The 24,114-nt window shown below is 39.1% G+C and overlaps 1 protein-coding gene across 5 annotated transcripts in view; it reads left to right on the top strand.

Annotated features, from left to right (window-relative positions):
* The window catches only part of MGAT4A (alpha-1,3-mannosyl-glycoprotein 4-beta-N-acetylglucosaminyltransferase A), an 85,349-nt gene that overhangs the window by 23,766 nt on the left and 37,469 nt on the right, over positions 1 to 24,114 (top strand). For 4 of the 5 annotated variants that reach the window (XM_055801095.1, XM_055801096.1, XM_027786014.2 and 1 more), the window contains 3 exons: positions 7,444 to 7,611; positions 10,175 to 10,315; positions 13,448 to 13,581. In XM_055801095.1, coding sequence (XP_055657070.1) covers positions 7,444 to 7,611; positions 10,175 to 10,315; positions 13,448 to 13,581 — 443 coding nt within the window. Of the gene's footprint in view, positions 1 to 6,976; positions 7,009 to 7,443; positions 7,612 to 10,174; positions 10,316 to 13,447; positions 13,582 to 24,114 lie in introns of all 5 variants that reach the window. The other variant, XM_055801097.1, reaches the window with a different exon arrangement.

The following is a 24,114-nucleotide window of genomic DNA, read 5'->3' as shown; positions in this document are numbered from 1 at the left end:
TACTTTGAGGGTGAGAGAGCACTGGGACAGGCTGCCCAGAGATGTTGTGGAGTCTGCTTTCTCTGGACACATGCAAAACCTGCCTGGACACAACTGTGCAACCTGCTCCAGGTGAACCTGCTTTAGCAGGGGTTGGACCTTTCAACCCTGACCTTTCTGTGATTCTGTGATCCATCTCCATTTCCTTTGTGGGTGTTTTATGGTGAAACTTCAAATAGCCAGAGGCAGCAGGATTTTGCTGATTCTATAAATGTCTGTACTCCATTCACTTTAAAAGTGCACCCAAAGTAGTTTCTTCACAGAGTTTTCATATTGGAATGGACTACACTATTTCAGCTGGAAGGGACCTACAACAATCATCTCGTCTAACTGCCTGACCAATTCAGGGCTGACCAAAAGTTAAAGCATATTATTAAGGGCATTGTCCAAATGCCTGTTAAACGCTGACAAGCTTGGGACATTAAAAATTTTCATTTTGCTAAAAAAGTAACATGAACAAAATCTAAGAGCAGTTGATGATTCTTAGTGGCACTGAAGCTGAATAGCCATAGAATTGCTTTGGTTGTGTTTCCAGGCTAGTTTTGCTGTTTTGTTGTTCAGTATGTATTTCATTTGGAATTCTGATACAGTGAGTGTTCTGCTAGTGCAGGTAATTTACCTACAATTCAGACTTCTTTTGATGTTCTAGTTGATCTGAGATAATCTGCAAAATGCTTTTGTAAGTTCAAAGTACAGTGTATTTTCTTGTTCCTTTCATTTGTCCTTTTTTATCTGAAGGGAGAGCTCTTTGTCTTTAGAAGTCATCGGTCGAGGTACACAGAGTAGACTAGTAGTACAAAACCCAGAACTAAGAAACTAGATGAATGCCATGATGTTCAGAAGATTCATGTTGAGCTTAGGAAATTGGCATCTGGTTTAAAACTTCACTTATGAGCTGTCTCAGTTTGGAGCAAGAATCAAATTATGTAATCAAGACTGTGTCTAAGAGGAGAATGGATTGAGTTTGTAACTTAGGCTAATGGTGACTTTTTTGGAATTACTTTATTTTTTTTAACAGTTGTTTAGTGGGAGAACCATAAATAACCCAGATAAGGAAGAGTAGGCTGAGTGCTGAGATTTCATCTCTGGTGAAAAACTTGCAAACCTTCACAGTTTGATTTAAGTTTTAATTTTCAAAATACTGCATGAACTTTGAAGTGCGCTTGTCTAAATTCTAGGTTCTGCGTATTTAGGAGAACATCTTGCAACAAGGGGAAAAAAAGTTGATAAAACAAACTGAGTGAGTTAATGTAGTGTTAACTTTCCAAGAAGCGTGCAGCATCAAGCCAGCTAAAATATTTGGGTTTCAGCTTCTTGAGTTTTGCTGAAACTACTAGATTTTAAGAGAAAATGATGAAGAATTAATGCCTCCAGTTCTCAAGTTATTTCTTAACAAGATACTTTCATTTGAAGTATGAAAGCTAGTTATTTTTATTTGATCTTTTTGGCTTCCAGAGCAAAGTATGGAAAAGATCACCTTCTCATTTCAACATAAAATACTGTTTTATTCTTAAATAAAAATACGACTGTGTGCTGAAACTACTGGAGACCCAAATGTGTTTGATATTGGCTACAGCTGCTGTTAGAAGGGTGTTTTGTTTGTCAGAGAACATATGTTTGGGGTTCTTCCATCAGCTGTATAAGGCCAATAACTTACTGTCTGAATTCCTTCCTCTGTTTTCTGAAACAGCTCTAAGTTTCAGCATAAGAAGAAGAAAGTAATTTATAATATTGTAGCAACAGAAGCTTTTTTCATGATGCTGACCACTGATCTCTGTGACTGTTTCCTTTATGGTTTTAGGCTCAGTATTTTTCTTTCAATTGTTACAGCAATGAAAAAAGTGGTTTGATACTTTTTTATAAGAAATCCATTCAATTTCTTTAAGTTTTAGAGAAACCTTTGAACAATAAAACACTAAATGGTCCAATGTGTTTTGATAATATTGGTTACATTATTGACTTTTTGTATATATGATGCTTACAAGTGAGCTTGTCATAGAATAGAATATCTCAGTTGAAGGGGACTTAAAACAATCATCCTGTCCAACTATCTGACCAATATGGGACTGACCAAAAGTTAAGCACGTCGTTAAGGGTATTGTCCAAATGCCTCTTAAACACTGACAGGCTTGGGGCATCGACCACCTCTCCAGGAAGCCTGTTCCAGTGTTTGACCACCCTCTCAGTAAAGAAACGCTTCCTCATGTCCAGTCTAAACCTCATTGCTGTGGCTTTGAACCCTTCCTGCACATTCTATCACTGGATCCCAGGGAGAAGAGCTCAGCACCTCCCTCTCCATGTCCCCTCCTCAGGAAGCTGTAGAGAGCGATGAGGTCGCCCCTCAGCCGCCTTCTCTCCAGACTAGACCAGCCCAGAGTCCCTAGCCACTCCTCACAGGACATGCCTTCCAGCCCTTTCACCAGCTTTCTTTCCCTCCTTTGGACACATTCAAGGACCTTCACGTCCTTCTTAACTCGTGGGGCCCAGAACCGCCCACAGCGCTCCAGGTGAGGCCGCACCAGGGCTGAACACAGCGGTACCATCACCTCTTCTGGCCGGCTGGTTGTGCCGTGTTCGGGGCACCCCAGGGTGCGGGTTGCCCTGGTGGCTGCCAGGGCAGACTGGTGGCTCCTATTGAGCCTGCTGCCGACCAGCACCCCCAGATCCCTTTTGGTAGGGCTGCTCTCCAGCCACCCCTCTCCCAGTTTATACTTGTGCCTGGTGTTACTCGCTCCTAGAATCTGGCTTTTGGGCTTGTTAAATTTAATTCCATTAATCGTAGCTCAGTGCTCCAGTCGATCTAGATCCCTCTGCCAGGCATTCTGTACCATGAGAGAGTCTACAGCACCTCCCAGCTTAGGATCATCACCAGACTGGCTAATGGTGCATTCAGGTCCTGCATCCAGATATTCACATTGAACAGAACTGGCCCTAGAGTTGAGCCCCAAGGAATACTGCTGGTGACAAGTTGCCAGCCAGATACAGCCCCGTTCACCACAACCCTTTGCACTCTGCCCTTCAGCCAATTCTTCATCCAGCACACTGTGCACCTGCTCATGTCACAGTTGGATAACTTGTCCAGAAGGAGGCTCTGTGAGAGGCAGTATCAGTTTTCCTAAAAAAAAAAAAAAAAAAAAAAAAAAAGCATGCACTGTCTTCCCTTCATCTGCAAGGCAGGTGACCTTATCATAGAAGGATGTCAAATTAGTTGAACGGGACTTTCCTTTTGTCACCCCATGTTGACTGCTTGATGATTGCATTGTTCTTTAAATGCCTTTCAGTAGTACTCAGTTTAATCTTCTCATAATTTTTCCAGGAAATGAGGTTACACTAACACGTGTGTAGTTTCTTGGGTTTTCCCTCATGCCCTTTTCGCAAATTGGAATAATGTTGGCTAGCTTCCTGTCAGAGGGCACCTCCCCAGACTCTCACAACCTTTGGCAGATGATCGAGGCAGGTCCTGCCATAACATTCACTGCCTCCTTCAGTACTCTGAGATGAATCCCATCAGGCTTCGTGGATTTGTGAACATTCGGCTGATAGAGCTGGTCCCTTACAATTTCAGTATCCACAAATGGAAAGTCACTGTTCCTGCAGTCGTGGTCCTCTGACTCAGAGGACTGGGCAGCCCAAGGTCTATCAGTGTTATTAAAGACTGAAGCAAAAAAAGCATTGAATGTATCTGCTTTGTCTTTGTCCCTGTTAGTTATGTGATCATTATCAAAAAATATTGGTCCAAAGTTTTCTTTAGACCTCCTTTTGCTATTAATATACTTCACAAAGCCGTCCTTGCTGTCAGATAAAGCACTGGCCAATTTCAACTGTAATTGAGCTTTGGCCTTTCATAATGCATACACATTTCAGAAAGACTGCCTTGAATTGCTGGAGAAGCTTCTACAGTCACTTGCAGATTTTGATTTCCTCTTCCTTATGAGGAAAGTCGTGAAATTTAAAATGTAAATGGGACTTCTGTGTAATATAGTAACATGTTTTCCTCAAAAAGTCCTAATTTTTTGATGAAAAGATTTAGCTTTCAAATTATTTCATATTTTTGGGGGGGAATCAAATACCAAACTTGAGGTAAGTCAGATAAGTCAAGGTTTAAATAAAAATAGATCCTTAAATTTAATCTTGTCGGCTCATTCCCAAGTGCTTAGGAGTCAAGAACCCTGAAAAATCACAGTATTTATAAACTCCTGATGCCTTAAGGGACACTTATTTTTCTAAAGTCTGGGACAGGTGATGACCTCTATTGGTGGTACTGTAAGAGCTAAGAAGTATTTTCTCCTTTACAAGTGCCTTTCAGTATGAAATGAAATTTGATATTGCTGCTGTTGTGGTTTTCTCTTTGCTTGTAAGTAGTATGCGAGTAGTTGATCAATGCTTTGCAGTACTGAAAATATACCAAAGATAAAACTGTTAGAAATTTAAATTTAATTTGTTTTTTTTCAAAGTACAGGAAGTTATATTATAAAACAAAGTGCCAAAAGGCCAAATTACACATTAATCTCCAAATACATGAAAAGTGCTAGCTCTGGTAGTGCTAGAGATGTAACTGTTTTAAATGGCTTAAGTTCCTGCAAAGTGATTTTTACTTTGTTTTGCATAAATAACTAGAAAAATACTCATAGGGTAGTGGACTTAAAATAAGATTATATTTGTAATGTTAACGTTTTCTAGTTTTACTTGACTGAATAACATTGTGACCTAACAAAAAAAAGCAGCTGTACATTTCTGAAGGATGGATGTCAGGAGTTTATGTATCTTTTACATCAGCCTCCTTGACCCAGATATATGTGGTTGAAGCACCTGTGAGAAGTTGACTACTTTGAACCAATCAACTAGTATTTCTTAAAGGAATTCATGCTTTTGAGGTCTCAAGTACCATAAATGCAGTACCAATACTGTGCACTGGGAGCCTCAAGACTGAAATACTTCGTAATACTTCTGCTAGGAAAAATTTTACAGTGCTGCAGTTGGGAACCTATGTTATTTGCTCAAAAACCTGCTATGGTAAGTTATGAAAATAAAAGTTTACTTCTACATATGCAATTTAAATTTCTTTTAAAAGTAATTAACTACTTTTTTATTTTTGACATTTTATAATAATTGTAAATTAAAGGTGTTATAACAGCAACCTTCTCTGAAATGTCGTCTTCTCAGTAAGGGATTTTTACTGGTAGTTCTTAATAAGAAACTACAGTTTTTATTTCTTCATATGACAAAACTGCCTTTTCAGCTGGGCTCTAAGTTTCTTGTGGTTTTACGACAGAGTATTAATTTGCTGTGGAATTACAAGGGTCCTGTAATTCCCATTTTTGTGTTACCTATCTGAATTAGGGAGGTAGAAAAATCATCTCTGCTTAAAAACTGAGTTTAGGAATAAGGTATTTCTGATTTTGCATTGTGGAGTTTACTAGGTGGAGGTGGCACAGAGCTACCGTGATTCTCTACTCTTCGACGTATTCCTAAGTAAATTATTCGCTCTAGGCTTCTGCTATTCCTTAGAGCACCAGAATCATCAGAGTAGTGTGTGTGATGGGCTGCTGTCTTGTAGTAAGTGTAGAAGGAGAAATGATGTCTGCCAAGAATTCGTCTAAATCGAGAGGAAGTCCTAAATTCATCCTACTTGAGGTGCTGGAGTCTCAACCACAGATTCCATAGAATTATCACCATTTTCCCAGGAGAAACGCAGACTGTGCCACAGACAAGTTTAGCCTTTTTGAAGTAGGAAGAACAGAAGTGCTGAAGTTGTCTGCTGTCTTGTACTGTGAAGAAAGGCGACATAGTGCTACAGGCTGCTTCTGAGGCTATCCGTTGCTAAAAAAGCCCTCAATAAAACCTTGCATGCCTTTTGGTGGCACACCAGTTCCTCCCTGTTTATACAGAAATTAACAGAGATCTCTGTAACCTGCCATCACCCATTCATTTGGGGGAGGGAATATCATTCACATGCTTGAGTGTGACATCTACACTAATACAATCCTATACTCATTTAGCTGTTAAAATGGTTTGTAACCTTACTGTAATTAGTAGACATGGTTCCAGGCAATCTCTGATTTCTTTGGGTTATCATTGGCAAGTAAGAATGTCCTTCATGCCAGAAAGTCCAAAAAATTTTCCTGGCCTTCTCAATACTGCTGACTAAAGCACCAAATCCTGTTTCAAATAGCAGTGTGGATTCACTTGTCGGTGTGTAGTGTGCCCAGCACTGAATTGTCGGCCAGCAGCAGTGTTCTGGGTTTGTTGGCACAAAAGCAATAACCATTTGGTTTTAATGAAAAAAGGAAAATAAGGCTGGCAAGGGAAATGTTTTTAAGAGGTAGTGAACTGTGTTTTTATTTTTCTGTCTTCAGAGCAGGGGGCATTTTAGCTAATTATGTTTTCTAAACCTAATCAGAGCAGTACATCCCAATTACAAAAAAGAAAATAAATGTAAATCGAAAGAAGTTGGAAGAAATGTAACATTATTAACAACGGAAAATTGGCTGTAATACTTTCTTTACTCCATGTGTTACTGTAATGTAGCAACAGGAAGAGATTCAAATTGCTTGCAAAACTGCTTCCCTACCATTGCAATACCAAGAGGCTGTGAAGGGATAGGTAAATAACAAAAAGGATGTGTCTGTGGATGACAGCTGTGTTGTTGGAATATTGATCACAAGGTATAAAATCACTTGAGACACTCCAGTCTGTACCTGTAGTTTGGCTGAAGGAGAGTGATGATGGTGAGCAGGAGATCTGAGGAAATGACCAACAGGAAGAAGATGCTGAAACCACAGATACGTACTTTTCTGGGTGGAAAGGGCATAGGCAACATATCGGCAAAGGAGTTTTGGAGTTTCCCTCTCCGTTTTGGTCTCTTTTCAGAGAATACATGTATGTATCTACCTTAGCAGGATTTTGATCAAAATTTTGTTCTTGCAGGCACTGACAGTATTGTGAAGTCAAAACTTGGGTTTGAACTTGGTATGTCTAAAATATTGTCAGATTCCACTCGTTCTTGCAAAGTCTTCAGAGGGGGCTTTCCAAAGCCATAACCTGTACTTTTGTAAGGCACCAATCCTGCTTCTTAAAGGAAAATGTTTGTGGGCATCTGTTCGAAGAAAGGATTCAGAATGGCCTTGTGGTGCTGAGTAATGGGGACTCGTAGGTTGCCCCTGTCTGTGGCTGCAGTGAAGGGCGTACCCCCCTCAATGCCCGCTTTGCATCCCTGTCTGGTGCAGCTCACTTTTCTCTGTATGCTGTGCAAATGCTAAGGTACCTAACTCAGGTGGGATTGCACTGGACTGTGCCCTTTTTGGTTGGATTTCAGATCCTGCTTAGCTGAGCAGTCCCTGACCCTCATTGGCTCTGTCTGTGTTTGTTTCCAAAAATAACCAGGATCATCTTTTTTTTCTCTAGAAAAGTTGATTGCATATCAACGGGAATTTCATGCTTTGAAGGAACGTCTTCGTATAGCTGAGCATCGCACTCTGCAACGCTCTTCTGAGCTGAATGCTATCTTGGAGCAGTTCAGGCGTGCAGTAGCAGAAACAAATGGGAGTAAGAATGCAATGAATAATTTTTCAGGTACATACTGTGATTGAGATATTTTTTGTAACTGCAATACCAATATCTCTTTTATTACTATAGGATAAGAAATTAATATGAAGAAAGGCAAATGAAACTGTTCAGCAGTGCAAATAAAGAATGTGTAATATGTTGTATCTAGTGGGGAATTTTTTGGCTTTTGCTTTTTCCAATTTCTATTCTTAGTCATGCACCCACTCTTCATTCTTATGGCTTTAGGGACTGAATACTTATTCCACACCTAGCTTCCAAAGTTCGGAACCTCTAGCTACTTATTTAACATATTTAATATATTTTGGCAATAATTTACATCACTTTTTAAATAGGGCTTGAGTGGAAAGTTGAGTAAAGAGAAGAAATGGATGAACTTGAAGCAGTTAAAGTATGTTTAAAAGTCTGCTGGAAGGTGTAAAACCATACAGACTAAGGTATTAATTATGATTTGTAAAATGTAAAAGTAGTGCCCTTTACCAGTTAATCACCAGCTATTGAAAACTGGTGAAATCTTCCTTACAAGTTTTTATGCATTTTGGAGGCTGATGCTCAAGTTTACGAAGAGCTGTGTTTGGTAATATTAGAGATTGCCTTTGCACTACTCACCAAATTATTGAAGTTAACTTTTAAAATCATACTATTACTGCTTTAGTCACTCTGATTTTTCTAGATGGAAAATGAATAGCAAATAAATATAAACTTTCTGGCAAGAGGTCTGATTTGATAGGTTGCATAAATTTCACTGTATTGGCCTATTGAGGAATATAAATCCAAATAACTTTGCAAATCAAAAAACTTGATCAGGCTTTTTGAATCTGTTGTCTACTTGCATTTGTGATATGCATTACTATTTTCTATAAAATTTTTCGGGGTGGGGTGGAGTGGTAGTAGTGGTGGTTGTTACAGTTATAAGCCCTCGGTGCTGATATTAACGATGAATTGCTGTGTCTGACATGAATGGGTTATCCAGCCTGAGCTCCATAGTTCCCTGGATCTCCAGGAATCATATGGATTAACATAGTCTGTGACTTTTGTCTTCATATTCTATGTGTATGTTTTGTTAAAGCAAACAAGCATAGAGGAAGTCAAGTAATTTTGATACTGGATTTATGATGAAGTTATTACCATATTTTTTTCCAAAAATGAGTGAGTGAGTTTGTAGGCAATATAGTTACAGGGAGTTATTCTCTTCTGAAGCATCTAAAATTACTGATTCACATTTTTAACATACTGTCATGTCTGGATCCTGCCTAGGGCATCCTCTTTTTTTCTATGTGGAGCCATGATGGGAAATCAGCCGAAGTCTGAATTTCTGAGCTTTTGTGCTCAGAACTTAGTATTAGACAGGTTTTTATTAAGTTTAACATACTTAATTATAAAGAATACTGTATAGTATTTGCTATCTTTGAAACTGAGAGAGTTCCAAATTGTTTTATGTAGATCATTATTCATTTATACAAAGAGCTGTCATACTTCAACAGAATTTTTAGTCCAGCTTTTGCAGGTGAAGCTAAAGGAAATATTAGCAGGGAAAGTAAAATATACCTATATTGGAATCTTATCAAGATAAGCATCTCTACTTACGGCATCAATTTACAAAGCTTTTTCAAAATTCTAAGTGGTTAGGAATTCAGTTTCACCCAAAAATAAATATTAAAAAAGCCCAAACAAACCTAACCAAAACCTACAACAAAACCCTTCTATCTTTGTAGAAGCTATACTCAGAATTTGAAAGGAACGACATTTATGGCATTTCTTTTCTCACTTCTTAACAATTCATTTTTCTCAGAAACTTTAAGTACAGTTTTTTACTTAACTTGATATAAACCCCATAAGTTATCAAAGATCCATATGCTGTCATATCTGTCACTTGAAATAAGAGTTGTTTTCACACTTGATGTAAGAAAATTAACACGCACAGTAGGGGAATTTTAAAACTGTTATTTGCAGCTTTGAGAACCACCTGGACATCCTGAGAGGCAGTTACTTTGGAAAGTGCAAGAATTATTTTAAGTACTTTAATGTACTAAATTAAATTCATGTTAGCATTTATTTTATTGCAGAAATACTCAAAATCTCAATTGTATATTTAGTGCTATTTTTGTTTTGTATCTGTATGTTCAGTGTATTCCAATATGTATTTGTAGCTTTGAAAAGTTATTTGCAGTAGCATCACTACATGGTAATGGTAAACGTAAGTAAAAAATAATCTAGGTAAATAAGCCTCCCGTTTTGATTCATTGGAAAAAAACTAAAACAAAACCCCAAACCCCTAAATAAATGAGGCATTCTGTACTTCTGTGTTTACACACTAAGTCTGTGTGATCAGGTAATTATTAACTATATCTGTAGCAAGGTTACTTGGTGCAAGATAATCGTGGCCACCATTTATTTAAAAAATTAAAATAAGGAAAGACTTCCTTTGTACATAAGATATAATGCCTCAGTAAAATGCATCATTTCTTCTGTTTTTCAGTTGTGACCATGCTTGGAATTTTGTACTATTTACCACTGCATAAAACTTAATATTTTTTGTTTTCTGCATTACTGATTTCATGTATCTTTGCAGATGAGACGCTGAAATTGTTAAAAGAGCTAACAAGTAGAAAATCTCTTCAAGTGCCAAATATCTATTACCATTTGCCTCACTTGTTGAAAAATGAAGGAAGCCTTCAACCTTCTGTGCAGATTGGCCTTGGAAGGACAGGAGGTATGCTGATACTCTGTGTTTTCTCTCTGGAGGACTTCCTAGTTGTAGTAATGTAATTTACTGTATTACTTGGCAGGTCAAGGACACCTCATTTAACTTGTGTGGTATTGGTATCTCTTAGAATTAGCACTAAATCCAATATAAAGGAGTTTGGCTTCAGCTTTGCTCTTTTCTGTATAATCTCAATCACACTCCATGCCATATTAAGGTACATACTAAGAAGCACTTACTTCAGATTAATTTTTTTGTAATTAAGTAGAAGGGAACAAAGCTCAAGCTTTACAGATTCTGAACTGCTAATGGACATGTCCCTTTGGCTTTTCAGATCTGTGAGGCAACCATGCATGGATATAATTATTTTAGAGTTGATGTTTCTGGTTTTTTGAACAATATATTTCAATTTCTATCTTAGATTTGGAAGAACTAGGATTATCAGGTATTGTTGCATCAATAAAATGTGGAGATTCATTGGAGGGGAAAAAAAGATATCAGTGTTGTGCTACGATAGTGTTGATTCTCCTCCCACCCTGCCTGCACCACCCACTACCCCCCCTTTTTTTTTTCCCACCTAATCCTCACAAATTCTGAGCTTTGGTCAATAGGATAGCTCCATGGAGTCCCACTCCTGGATCTCTAGAAAATAAACACCATAAAGCCTAACCAAGCTGATACACCTCAAAGCATGTGTGTGTGTATATGTCTTTAAGCTTGAAGGCCCCACCAATGAATCCTTGTTTCTCTGTGTGCCATCTGACTTGAATGGCTTGTGTGACTGTCCACTAGACTTTTCTTTTTTTTCTTTTGTCCTGCTTACTTTTGAAAGAGGCATTAGTTACTCCTGGCCTGTATTTTTTTCATTATTTCAGTGAGTTTGGTTGCTCCTTCTTTTAACAGAAGGCTTGCCAGTGTGACAAATGTGTGGGCTCAAGCCATAGGGTTATTTTTATGACTGTAGACACCATTTATTTCAATGTTGTTAATCAGGAAGGAAAAGGCTCATATCCCCTTATTGTTTTAAGTGAAGCCTGTATTATATCCCACTGAGAATATGACAGAAGTTTGAAATTACAAAACAGAAATTGGAATTAGGTTTATTTAATTAAAAAGAGAGAGGAAATTCTGAGTTAAAATTATTTTCCTGTCTTCCCCTTTCCTGGTCACTGTGCTTTTTGAGTGCTTTTTAAAATTTCAGAGCTTGTTAATTTGTAGTTGCTAGGCAAAGCAGGCTCTGCAAGGAAGGATAAACAACTTTTTTAATAGTTGTTTGGTTTTATATATTTGTGGTATGGTAAATTATTTCACATAAATGGCTCAGAACGCCGGTGCTGACTTCATGAAGTCTGCTTTATCCTTTAACTGTGTTCCTGCTGCTGCCTGCTGTGTGCCTAGTAGGTAACCAGCTCTGGGTACGGGATGGGGTGCAGAACAAAGGCTATGGGAAAGTTAAGGAACACAAGAGGGTGGTGTTAACGTTGTTGCTGTGGCCAGATTGCTTTGTATTTAAGATGCTTTTAATGAGGATAAGAGGTTTCAGTGAGGAATTTCTCGGCAATGCTGATGATCTGGACTTGTTTTTTCTAGAAGGTCCCAAACTGGGTGCAAGGAAAGAACTAGAGTTTTTCAGCAATGTAATTTTTTAAAGATGACTTCTGAGAAGTTAAATACTTGAGCTGTGAAGAATAGTTATACCAGTTTGAAAATAAAACTAAGTTAGGGAGTTTAATCGCTAACTTAAAAGTGTGGGAGCACCTTATCTGGTTAATACCATGGTTATTGATTATTACCCATTGTATTGGGTTTGCATGACAAGGTTTGGGTAGTGGGGGGGCTACAGGGGTGGCTTCTGTGAGAAGCTGCCAGAAGCTTCCCCCGTGTCCGATGGAGCCGATGCCAGCCGGCCCCGAGATGGACCCGCCGCCGGCCAAGGCCGAGCCCAGCAGTGATGGTGGCAGCGCCTCTGGGACAGCGTGTTTAAAAAGTGGGAAAGCCAACCCCAGCCGGAGAGAGGGGCGAGGAGGTGTGAGCGAAGCACCCTGCAGCCCCCCGGCCGGGCAGGAGGGGCAGGGGGGGCTCCAAGCGCCCAGCAGAGATGCCCCGGCAGCCCCTGGCGAAGCCCCCGCTGGGGCAGGCCGTGCCCCCGGCCCATGGCGGCGAACGGGGGAGCAGATCCCCCCCCGCCGCCCGCGGGGGACCCCAGGCCGGGGCAGGGGGTGCCCGAGGGAGGCTGCGACCCGCGGGCAGCCCGGCCGGAGCGGCTCCTGGCAGGGCCTGTGGCCCCGCGGGGGGGAGCCCGGGCCGGGGCGGGTTCGGGGCCTGTGACCCCGCGGGGGGCCCGGGCTGGAGCCGGCTGGGCCTGAAGGGCGGCACCGCGGGGGGGCCCGGCCGGGGCGGTGCGTGAAGAGCTGCAGCCCGGGGGAAGGGCCCCCGCGGGGGAAGGTCGCGGAGGAGCCGCTCCCGGGGGAGGGACCCCGGGCTGGAGCAGGGCAGAGTGTGGGGAGCCTCCCCCGGGGGGCAGGAGCGGCAGGGACTGCCGGAGGGACCCCCCAGCCCCAGCACCGTCCGCCGGCCCGCGGGGGGAGGAGGGAGAGAAACCCGGAGTGAAGCTGATCCCGGGAAGAAGGGAGGTGTGGGGAAAGGTGCTTTTAAGGTTTGGGTTTATTTCTCATTATCCTACTCTGATTTGATTGGCAGTAAATTAATTTTTTCCCATGTCAAGTCTGTTTTGCCTGTGATGGTAATTGGTGAGTGATCTCCCTGCCCTTACCCTGACCCACAAGCTTTTCATTCTATTTTCTCCCCCCTGCCCAGCTGAGGCGGGGAGCGATAGAGCAGCTTTGGTGGGCACCTGGCATCCAGCCAGGGTCAACTCACCATGCCTATGCAATAATCTGGAAGGTCTAGGATTAATTTTTTGTTTCTTTGTTTGCTGTGTTTGCTCAGTGTTGGTGGTGATCACGTTGATCATGCTCCCGATGATGGGTGGTATATTTTTAAACTATTCTTAAGTACTGTTTTCTCTGTCATTCAACTCTTTGCCTTTCTTAAGCAATGCTTCATTGTGAGGTAAGATTATTGTTTTCTATCGTGTGTATGAAATCACTGAAAGTACATTTCTGGTTTGTTTGATTTCAGTTTCCATTGTAATGGGAATTCCTACAGTGAAAAGAAAAGTCAAGTCTTACCTTACAGAAACTCTCCACTCCCTTATTGATAAGCTGTCTCCTGAAGAAAAACTGGATTGTGTTATGGTTGTCTTTATAGGAGAGGTAATCACTTAAATATTTTTATACAGTTTCTAACCTGCCTTTATTTACAAATACCACTCCTTTCAGGAACTGATGAGGATCTACTTTTTCTTCAAGGTGTAGACAGGTGATTGTCTTCTTTCATGAAAACGACACAGTATCAGTCTTGTGTTTCTGACAGAAACAATCCTCAAGAGCCCAGCCTTTTCTGTTTATCAAGGGAACAGTGGACACAGATTCAGTAGACTGGTTATTTTGCAAATCTTCTGATGCTTATACATAGTGACAGAAATGTGCCAATTACTGTATTCCTTCAATGTCAAAATAATGGCTAAGGGACTAATGTTGTAGGGAGGATTCTTTCCATTTTCTTTGTGCTACTGCTTAGTGCTTCATCAAATGAGTGCTGCAGTTTGAGATGTTAGACACAGACTGTTACTGATTTAATTTCTGGACATTGTGGATATTGTAAGTCCAGACCTTTTTCATGGGTTAATTAAAACAGCGTTCAGTTGGACTGTTTGGTCAGTTTGGCTTTGATTTAGTGGAAATCAAATTTAGGAAAATGATGGAGTACTTTCAGAAACTATTATGTTGGCTGCTGGGAATTGCATATACTTATTTAGTCTGTATGTTTTTCTCAAAAGTCTGAATTGAAGAGTGGTAAAATTATTTATATTTGACCTTCATCCATCTAATCATAGAGTGCTTTACTGAAACAGTGTTTTACGAATCCCACAGATGAAAATTTAAATCCTCTATTTAAAACTGAAAACAGTTCTAATCCTGTGAGCTAGTGTCCATTCATGGATGAATCAGTGGAAAAATAGATAGCATTTTAATACTTCTAGTTCTATTATCAGCACATTTTAAAGCTTTCCTTGAAAAGTTGGGAAACTTTTAACCTGTACCTGAGAACTGATTCTTATGGTTTTCTAATGTAGGTTGCTTTGTTTTGTGGGGTTTTTTGACAGTCAGTCAAAAGCTATCGGTCTGGATAGATACTGCTTTTCTGCAGAAAATGCTCTTAAAACACCTGTTGGTTGAGAATATCAAGAGGACTGGAACACTGGGTTTTTCTTCACTGTGTTAGTTGGAGTAATTTTATTGCCACCTTCTTTCAAGGTTTAAAAATGGAGTTTTGTTTTGTTTTGCTTAAGGAAGTCTGAGCTATGAAGACTCTTATGTTGTCATTGGATTCTCTGTCTTCTCCAAAACTTAGAACAGGAAGAAAGTGTCCCAGCTGCACAAGTTTCTGCCATGTGCTATACCCAAGTTTTCCCTAGCTAAATAACTTTTTCCTTTGAGTGGTGTGAAATTATCTTTCATCTTGGGCATGATTCTACATAAGTAACTGTGAAGGATCTGAACATTTTAACATGGGAGCTATTGCTTCTGTGCCCAAGGAGAATTGTGTGGTTTGCTCTGGAGTGGGATATTGTTACCCTCTGTATCTTACCTTTGTATTTATCTCTTTGAGAGCAGCGCTATGTGCTTACTCACATACCTGCTATAGGCACTGCAAGCCATGAATGTCTGGGAAAATTTGAAGTACCTAAGTTTAAATTCTTGTCTTGTTATAACCATTCTTTAGATTTGAATTTTTTTTTCATTTACTCCATCAAATTTTATGTCTTCATTTCTAGCTTTACTATTTCTTTGACCATGTTTTATATTTTCTTAGGTTCAATATCTTATAGTTTGTTTTGTAATTGCTACAGGGAACTCTTTCAATGATTAATATAGTATGGTAAATACTTCTTCCTGAACTATGCTATGTTTTTTTCTGAGTTATGCTGTATATTTCAGCTTCCTTCTGCAAGATGAAAAACAAAGCATTTTCTCTGGTTATTTAAAGAAAGGTCTACTCCCCTGGTGGACTTCTGTTTCTTCTTAAACAAAAGGAAGGGCTTTAGTTTTTAAAATGGCTTTGTCTGTGGGGTTTCCTAGCCTAAGATATGTTAGATTATTGCTATCATTAATATGTGTGCATTACTGAAGGCCTATTTAAAAATACGTTAGAACTTTGACCAACTAGGCTTGTATTAAAAATGATGGCAAAAGTTTCTGAAAAGAGGTGTGCCTCTGCTCGACATCTGTTCAGTTTAAGTACAGCAAGAAATGGTCATAATGTGACTTGGGTAATTCTGCTAATAAGCTTAAAACTACTATCTGTGCTTTGTCTATAACTAGTACCAACAAGAAAAAGCACAAGACTTTACCAAAACATTTTTATGGGAGACTTATGTGAAAAATCTTACTTTAAAAGGATTTTCTTATTTTCTTGTTGACTTTATTTGAGAAATCAAATTGACGGTGTTTAAGAAGCATTGCTGGGAACCATGGTCATAGGCTGTAATCTCTTTGTGCTAACCACCCTAAAAAGCTATTTTAATACTGCCATTTTTTTTGAAGTTCAATCTCACTCCTTTCTTACAGATTTGACTTTTTTTACTAGAAAACAAGTTGAAAATTAAGGCTAATGGCCTTCTGCAAACAGCATGAACAGTGTAAACAGATGAGTTATTAAATATAGATGCATTATGGTTGCTAAATGAAGAGATCTGCATATTCATTTACTGTATGGCTATTTCTCAGTAATGTAATTATACATGGTAAATTTCCATACTGGAAGTTCAAGGAATTCTAAAATATCTCAGCTGATGTGATCTCTAATCACCAATTTAAATAATTACTAGAATTGCTTGACAGTAAACTGTGCAATTGTCCCAGTAACTGACATATGTCTGTGTTCTCCAATTTGTTAAAATAACTTTATTGCAGAATAATTTGCAGGTATTAATTAGGATGACTAATAAATAGGCATGATTCATATACCTCTATACTTAACTTTTTATTCCCCTTCACTATGTAGCTAGTTTATAGGCTTACCAGATGAGTTGAAACAAGTGATTCAAATCTCATGAACGTGCTCTGTATGAGAACTTGATTTTGGAATAAACTGTAGGCTCTAGGTTTAAGAAACTGTGAACTCCAGATCAAAATTGTTGTCTAGTATTTTTATTTAATAGGGTTTGCAATTAGTACGGGAAACATGGTTTTGAAGTACTTTACGTAATCATAGTGGAAAACAAAACTATATATAGATGTATACACACACACTCTACTGAATATGAGAAATTAAAATACCTTTCTGGTATCTAAGCAGTATTTTTTTTTGCGGCAGGGAGATCTCATTTACCATGAGAAAATGCATCTTGGACTTGTTCTAAATATATCACAAATTATTGTCAGTCCACTTCATTAAGCAGTGACTGCACTTAGCATAGTCTTTTTTACGAACAGTGATCAGTGTATATCTGAAAGATGATAAGCCCTTGATTTGACCAAAAATTTCAGAAAGACAAATAATTTCTGTAAGGATCAGGAGACACTACGCTAATTCTATACACTGTTGATTACACACTGGCAATAATTGACCAGCCATTTGTTCTTGGAGCACTGCCATATGTTACACTTCCTTGCATATTGCTTTTTCAAATCTTATGCTGTTGTTTCATGTGTATACAATTCACTTAGGCTAGAAAAACTTGCATGTTTTGATTATCTTTTACTGTCACCGTGTCATCTTTTTATGTAAACAGTGGCTGCTAAATTAAAAGATGCTGACCTTCAGTAGTGTTTTCTCTGTGCTCCTTCTGTAGAGAATAATTTTTTCTTTATAATTTCTTTGGAAAAGTTTCTGTACTGGTTGGGTTAGTGACACAAGCACCCAGCGAGGTACTGTCCTTTGCACTGGTATGAACAAAACATCAGCAAATTAGCACCAAATGAACATACTGTGTCAAACCTTGCTGAACCTGTTTTGGATGTATTATTATTGGAGTGCAATACGGAAGACTTCTCCAGTAAAATAAACAAGCCTGTATTTTCACCTCTTCATGCTCTCAGCCTGAATTATAGACCCCGTCGATCAGCAGATCTTTTGATAGAAAACAAAGGAGTATTTTGTCTCTCTTGCTCTCAACTTAGATGTATTAGTATCATCCCAGCTACAGAGATGTTCCATGCTTTCTGCTAATTGTTGAAAACTTGAGAGCTGCCTCGTCCTGGAGCTGCCCTGGAGAGTGTATTTCTAGTCCTCCAGAGATCTGACTGCACATCCTGAGTTGGAGAAAGACCATTAGATCTTAGCATATACATGCATATATTTGTATGTAGTTATATATACACTTTCAAAAAATCAAAGCTAGCTGTTGTGCCAAATGATAGGTTACCTTCATCAGGTAATTTTAAAGGCCTACACAGCTGGTAGCCTTTGTTTTGGTCATCTCACTGAAAACTGGTCAGGATGAATACAGCTTCTAGATATACTGCCAACTCTTACATCTGGAAGGGCAGTTGGGCCTGTCAGTGAGAATTTGAGATATATAAGCTGCTGTTGCAATCCCCTCTTCTTTGGCTCCTCAGCTTCAGTCCCCAAAGGGTATGGATTGCTGATACCAGGCACCATCATAGGATTTTATGCTCTTCTCTACATGGCAGTGACTAGCAAAGTTTTTACATGGGATTAAACCAGGGGTAAAAATCTTTCTTAGATTTAAGAAAAGTTTGTTGGCAGGATTTGAAGGCTTCTATGTACCTGAGACAAATTTAGTATCTCAGCAACAAAATAAAGTTCAGAATTGTACTCTTTTCTCAAGCCCTAGACTTGAATGACTGAAATGCTTCTCTATCTGTAAGATACCTTCTGAGATACACCTGGGCCACAGTAACTATCTGATGCTTCTGGTAAGGGAATGTCACTGTTAACAGACAGAGTTCTGTCTGATCTCTTTGGTAATGTCTAGTGTATTTGTGAGATGGAAAGTGACAGCAATAATCTTATTTTAGAAGCATTTTAGCAGGTGACTTCATACCTGGAGGTGATTGAATTGACACTGAGTTTTGTACAGCACTTGATTTTGCTACTGTGGTCTGCCTTGGCCTAAAGGTAATGAGGACAAATCCCTTTTGTCCTCCAAATAAAGAACACATATCATAGAAGGGTGCTTTTGACTGTTTACAGTAACTACCTATCCTCTGGAAAACAAACGATGTAGACCTTTTGAATGATTTACAAGCTCAGCCAAGGACAAGAAGTTTCCCTAGGTTGCCAGGCCACATACGCTGCTTTCTTTCAGACTCTGCAAACCAGGCTTCATCTGCAATATGCGTAAAATTAATAGAAGGCTGTATGACACTAACATAACTTGCATCTGAATGTTCTGTTTTAAATTGTCCCTTGATTATTTCATTTGTTTGTTTGTTTTGTTCTGGCTGGCCTTCTTAAAATCTGAACTTGTTCTTTGATGTGGTGGCATGGTTCACAGCACAATCCCTGTGGTTGTATGCCCTCACGATCAAGGAGCTGACATGCAGGGCTCAAGGGTAAGAAGAAATGAGAATGGAATGGTACAAGAATATACTTGTATTCCTGTTATTGCTGGAGAAGGCTTTCCGTTGTGAAACCCTGTCCTGAACTGAATTGGGTTAATCACAGGAATGACTGGAGGGAGAAGGGTATTTCTTACCTGTGTGGTAGCGTGTGGACTTTCAGTAAAGGAGGGATGAAGTCATTAGCTCGTGCAGGGCACAGAGGCTACAGTTTGCTTATGTGACATTAGATGACTATGTTATGACAGCATTCTGCTTTCCTGTTTTTTCCTTTGCATCTTGTTGCCTGTATTTAACTTGAACTTGCTGCCTCAGACCTGAAAGCAGATACTGTGTTCCTGAAAATAATTTTTTTTCAGCTGCATTTGTTGGAACTCTTACATATATTAATTACCTTTTTCCACAGGCTTTGTTTATATCCGTACACTACTGCAACCACTGGAAACCACTGCTGCACTTTTATTCCTTAGGCCTTTTTCTTTACTGCATAAATACCCTAAAATAGGTCAAATTGCCACTTTGGTGGCTGCTTTTTCCTGTATGAAGTTTAATGCCTTGTACATAGGTAATTATATTCATATGTACTTTCACCATTTCAAGGCAAATATACGTTTACTTTGCCTTTTCTGGAGGCAGTTCAGTTTTTCATTGTTTGTTTTTATTTAAAACACACTGTAAAATTATTCCACCCCTATTCTACAGGGATGATGAAAAATCAAATAAAATTGTAGAAATCAGTAAGTAATGAAATGACCATGCTTTGCAGATTAGCATGGTTGTTTCCCAGGGAGTATTTTCTTTTTTTCGAAGATGTTCTTAAATCTACTAGAAGCAAGTTTTAACTAATTCCATTTAAGAATTAAGATCTGGATAATCTAACAGCCTAGGTAAACCACATTGTTTAGAATGTACTGTACAGTTAATATCTAAATTTGCCCTCCTTCTCTGTATCTGTAGTATTTCAGTATTCTGCATTTTAATTTCCTTTCCTACTGACTTGTGAAAAAAAAAATCTTTGGATTTTAGTGCCATCTCTGCTTCTGTTTGCACTTCTCTTCTTAAAACTGACTCTTCTTAACAACTGAAATAGAAATTTAATTCAAAGAGAGGTTTGGTCTGTTAAAGCAGTATCTGAGATTCGAAGAATCACTGAGATTGGAAGGGAACTTTAGAAGATCATCTAGTGCCACCCCCCTACTCAAAGCTGATGAAAACTTGTACATTTTGCAGAGCATTTCAAGATGCTTCTTAAAAATTATAGCTTTAAAAAAAGCTAAGGTTGCAAGTCAAACCTCCAGAACAAGAAAATACTACAATTACTTTGTTCGTGCACTGTATCATGGCATTCCATCATGTTTTACTTGCTTTTTTTGTGGGTTTTGGTGGGATTTTGTTTCACTGCATTTGGAGAACCTAATGTGAAAGTGAAGTTTTTCACTAGCCAGATGTCAGTGTTGACTCATACAGTTTCATTTTTCATGGCAGCTGCCATTCTGTAGCAATTTATATTGTCAAAGTCCAGCGTTCATGAACATATTGAGTGGACAAGTCATGGGATTTGGAGTAAGAGTAGTGCTTAGTGGCAAACTGAGGACAACTTTTTTTGTCATGTATCCAGTATCACTAGGTAAGTTGTTGCAGGAGGGGTGAGACAGGAAATAAAAGCGGGGATAGGAATCTAATGGAAATTAGATGTCTGAAGTTCAAGGCTATTTTTGTTTCTTTTAGCAGTACCATGTCTTGTTGGTACTGTTAGAGTACAAGACCACGTCTTGCATGGTCTAATGCAGAGTGTTTGTGCACTTGCTCTGTCTGGCTCCAACCTCGATTGAACCCAGTGTTGTGCTTGTTTAGATTTTATATATATGGATTATAACTGATTCTCAGTTTGAGGTGGCGATACAGGTGCAATCTAGGTGCCGCTAAATGAAATTCAGAGGCAAAATCTGAAGCAAAGACAGTATTTTTTTATGTAGCTAAATTGTGGACATTGTTGCTACTGGATGTTGTAAAATACAAGTGAGTCAATGAGTTCTGAAATGAATCATGCAAATTCACAAAGACCAGATCCAGGAGGAGCTATTGAATGTAATGGTATGGATACCAGTCAGGGCTAGGAATTATGAACTGTTGATTACCAAGAACTGGGAGGTACATGAAGGCAAGGAAGATTCATTCTCTATGTACCCTGTTTATTGTACTCTCCACTGCATTGGTGTGACCCTACCTTGAGTACTGGGTGCAGTTTTGGGTACCTCAGTGTAAGAAGGACATCAGAGTATTAGTGTGTCTAGAGAAAGGTGATCAGATGGTGAAAGGCCTTGAGGGCAGGACTTACGAGGAGTGGATGAGGTCACTTTGTTAGTTAAACTTGGAGAGAAGACTGAGGAGCGACCTCATCACAGACTATGACTTCCTTAAGGGAGGCAATGCAGGGGGAGATGCTGATCTCTCTCTGGTGACCAGTGACAGAACACAAAGAAATGGAATGAAGCTGCATCAGGGACAATTCAGACTGGACATGAGGAAAAGGTTCTTCACTGAGAGAGCAATCAGTCACTGGAACAGGGTCCCCAAGGAAGTGGTGACAGCACCAAGCCTGTCAGAGTTCAAGGAGCATCTGGATGATACTCTTAGTCATATGGTTTAATTTTAGGTCATCCAGCGAGGAGGAGGGAGTTGGACTTATGGTGCTTATGGATCCCTTCCAACTTGAGATACTCTGTGATTGCATCTTTTTTTTTTTTTCTTTTTTTTTTTTTTTTTCTATGTCTGTCCTACTGGCTAAGGCAGCAAACAGACCTTTGGTCTAAAATGCCAAGGTTTTCCTTACATTTTGAGAAACAGTCCACCCACTCTCTGTCATTCTCAGAGCTATGAAGTAGGTAGGATTTAACAGTATGAAAGGGTTGATTCTTAAAACTAGAAAAGTTGGTTTTGTGTGATAGTTGGCTAGCTGTTAATCAGAACTTTTTGGCTTCATTTTGTCTGCTAGCTAATATATTCTACTACTTTACTATACACATGCTCACTCATAAAAATCAATAAAAAAGATTGGGAAGTTCATTGCTGCTCAGGTTCTTTGTGTGTGTATTATGAATAACAATGTTTGTTCAGACAAACTTAGAATAATTGCAAATATGAAATGCAGCCTCACCTAAACTAGAGAAGGTACTTTAGAGAATTGAAGTGCACCATCTTACAAAACTTGAAGAAATTTAAAAACTTACTTTGCTGACAGTCTGAAACTTTATTTTCTTCCACAATGGACTCTGAGTTTTCTTTGAGAAGGATTAATCAAAGCACTCTGTATGTGCATCTCATCAAAATTGCTGATGCAAGGAGTTAAACCTTAAATGTTGCCATGTTCACAGGCTTATGAAACTCCATAGATCTCAAGCTAAGATCTTCTTGCTGAAAGTCTGGATGGGCTCAGGGGGATACTGGTGAGTTACCTTGAAGAGGAGTCTGCTGAGGAATATTAAGTACACAATATCACATCTGTCTCAGGAAGTAATCTGAATTGAAGGTAGCTGGAGTGAGGATGGTAGCAGGAGGGAGTATTATGTATGGTTGTCCTGTCCTTATTCTTTGTTGTGTGTCTTTTCATGGCTGCCACTGCTGGAAGCAAGATGCTGACCTGGATCAGTCTTTGGTCTGATATGGTATGAATGAAAAAAGGAGGATGTTCGTGCTTTCTTAAGAGATCAGTCACTTCATGTGTTTAGGAGGAAGGAACAGGTGGAAAGGTTTGAACTGCTGATATTGAAATAACCACCCCTACTTATGCATTTCATTAGTTCCCAGAGATCCACCTAACAGGACAAACTTGTTTGTAAGGCTTCATGTGATTCATTGATAAGATGCATCTCTGTGACTGGTGCTGTTAACTCTTTGGTTGTGGCCTATCACAATATCGCATTTAATTGCTTTAAAGGGCTAGTTCTTAAAATGTTCATTTTTTGCTGCTTTGTCTCGGGTCCAGAAATCCTAGGGATTATTTAATCTTCAACCTTAAGAGTTTTATGAAGGAAAAATTCTGGTTTTGTTATTGCTTTCTGATATGGTAGAAAAAAACTTTCATAGCTGTAGTCTTACAGGTTGTGCTGCTTTAGTTGGGATCACCAGTGACATTTCCTTTCAATAGTTGCAAGCAGCACTGATACCATGAAACAGAATTTAAGTTCATCATAGCTGCTCCAAAGTCCATGTAGTATCTACTGGATGATCTTTACTGGAAGCCTAAACAATAGTTACACTTTGTTTTTCATGGGTGACTTCCTTTCGATTCATCTGGATTTGTCTTGTCCTGTTTAAGGTTCTTGGAGAAGATAAGGACATTGCTTCTTCATGTTATATAGAGTTCATAATTTTTTTCAGTAATCTCATGTTCTGCAGGTTGATAAAGTGGTTGTTAGGTCTTACTTTGTCAAGGCAGTAATAATTTTCTTCCTCAAAAATGGAAACTAGATTTTGGTCAATAAAAGATATTTTTTTCCATCACTTTTTTTTAAAATTTTTATTAACAGTTATTAATACTGCTTGGAAGATCCTTAGGTTAGAGCAATTTCCTGGCTAGTCCAGATTTCCTTCCATTGCTACCCTACAAAGTCTTCTGCATGCTTTACTTTTTCCTTGGGTATAGTCACAGCTTGATCAAATTTATTGCACAGTCTCATATTTATTTCATGAGGTTTTTTGAAATAACTTACAAGAGCCACCCTCCTGGGACATGTCCACAGCTGAAGGGATTTGGCGAAGATCCTGCTTAGTGTTAGGCTCGGTAATGAGAGGAGTTGGTTGCCTCTGGAAGTTCTGATATGGAAAGATGACAGTCAACCTGCTATCCTGCAGCAAAGAGTTTGGTGTTGAAATCCTGGTTCTGAATCTCAGATGCTGGTGGTAGATAAAAGTACAACTGCTTATTTAGAAATAATGGCAGGATATCAAGTTTTTAAGACATTTGATCATGCAAACAATGGCATGAACTCCTTTGATCTCAGTGGGTATTTTTTGTTCTAAAAGTGGTATCTCCTTTTGCACTATGCTGATGCAGTGATTGTTGATTCAGAAGGAAGGTTACCTACTAAACCAGCTATGGTATTTGCTGTGTCTCGTGTTCAGCGCAGCTAGACCAGACCTCCTTCACTTTGTCTG

The sequence above is a fragment of the Falco peregrinus genome, chromosome 4, assembly GCF_023634155.1.
Source record: "Falco peregrinus isolate bFalPer1 chromosome 4, bFalPer1.pri, whole genome shotgun sequence".
Taxonomy (NCBI): domain Eukaryota; kingdom Metazoa; phylum Chordata; class Aves; order Falconiformes; family Falconidae; genus Falco; species Falco peregrinus.
The sequence above is the reverse complement of the archived record's forward strand: the minus strand, read 5'-3'. Positions and strand labels throughout refer to the sequence as shown.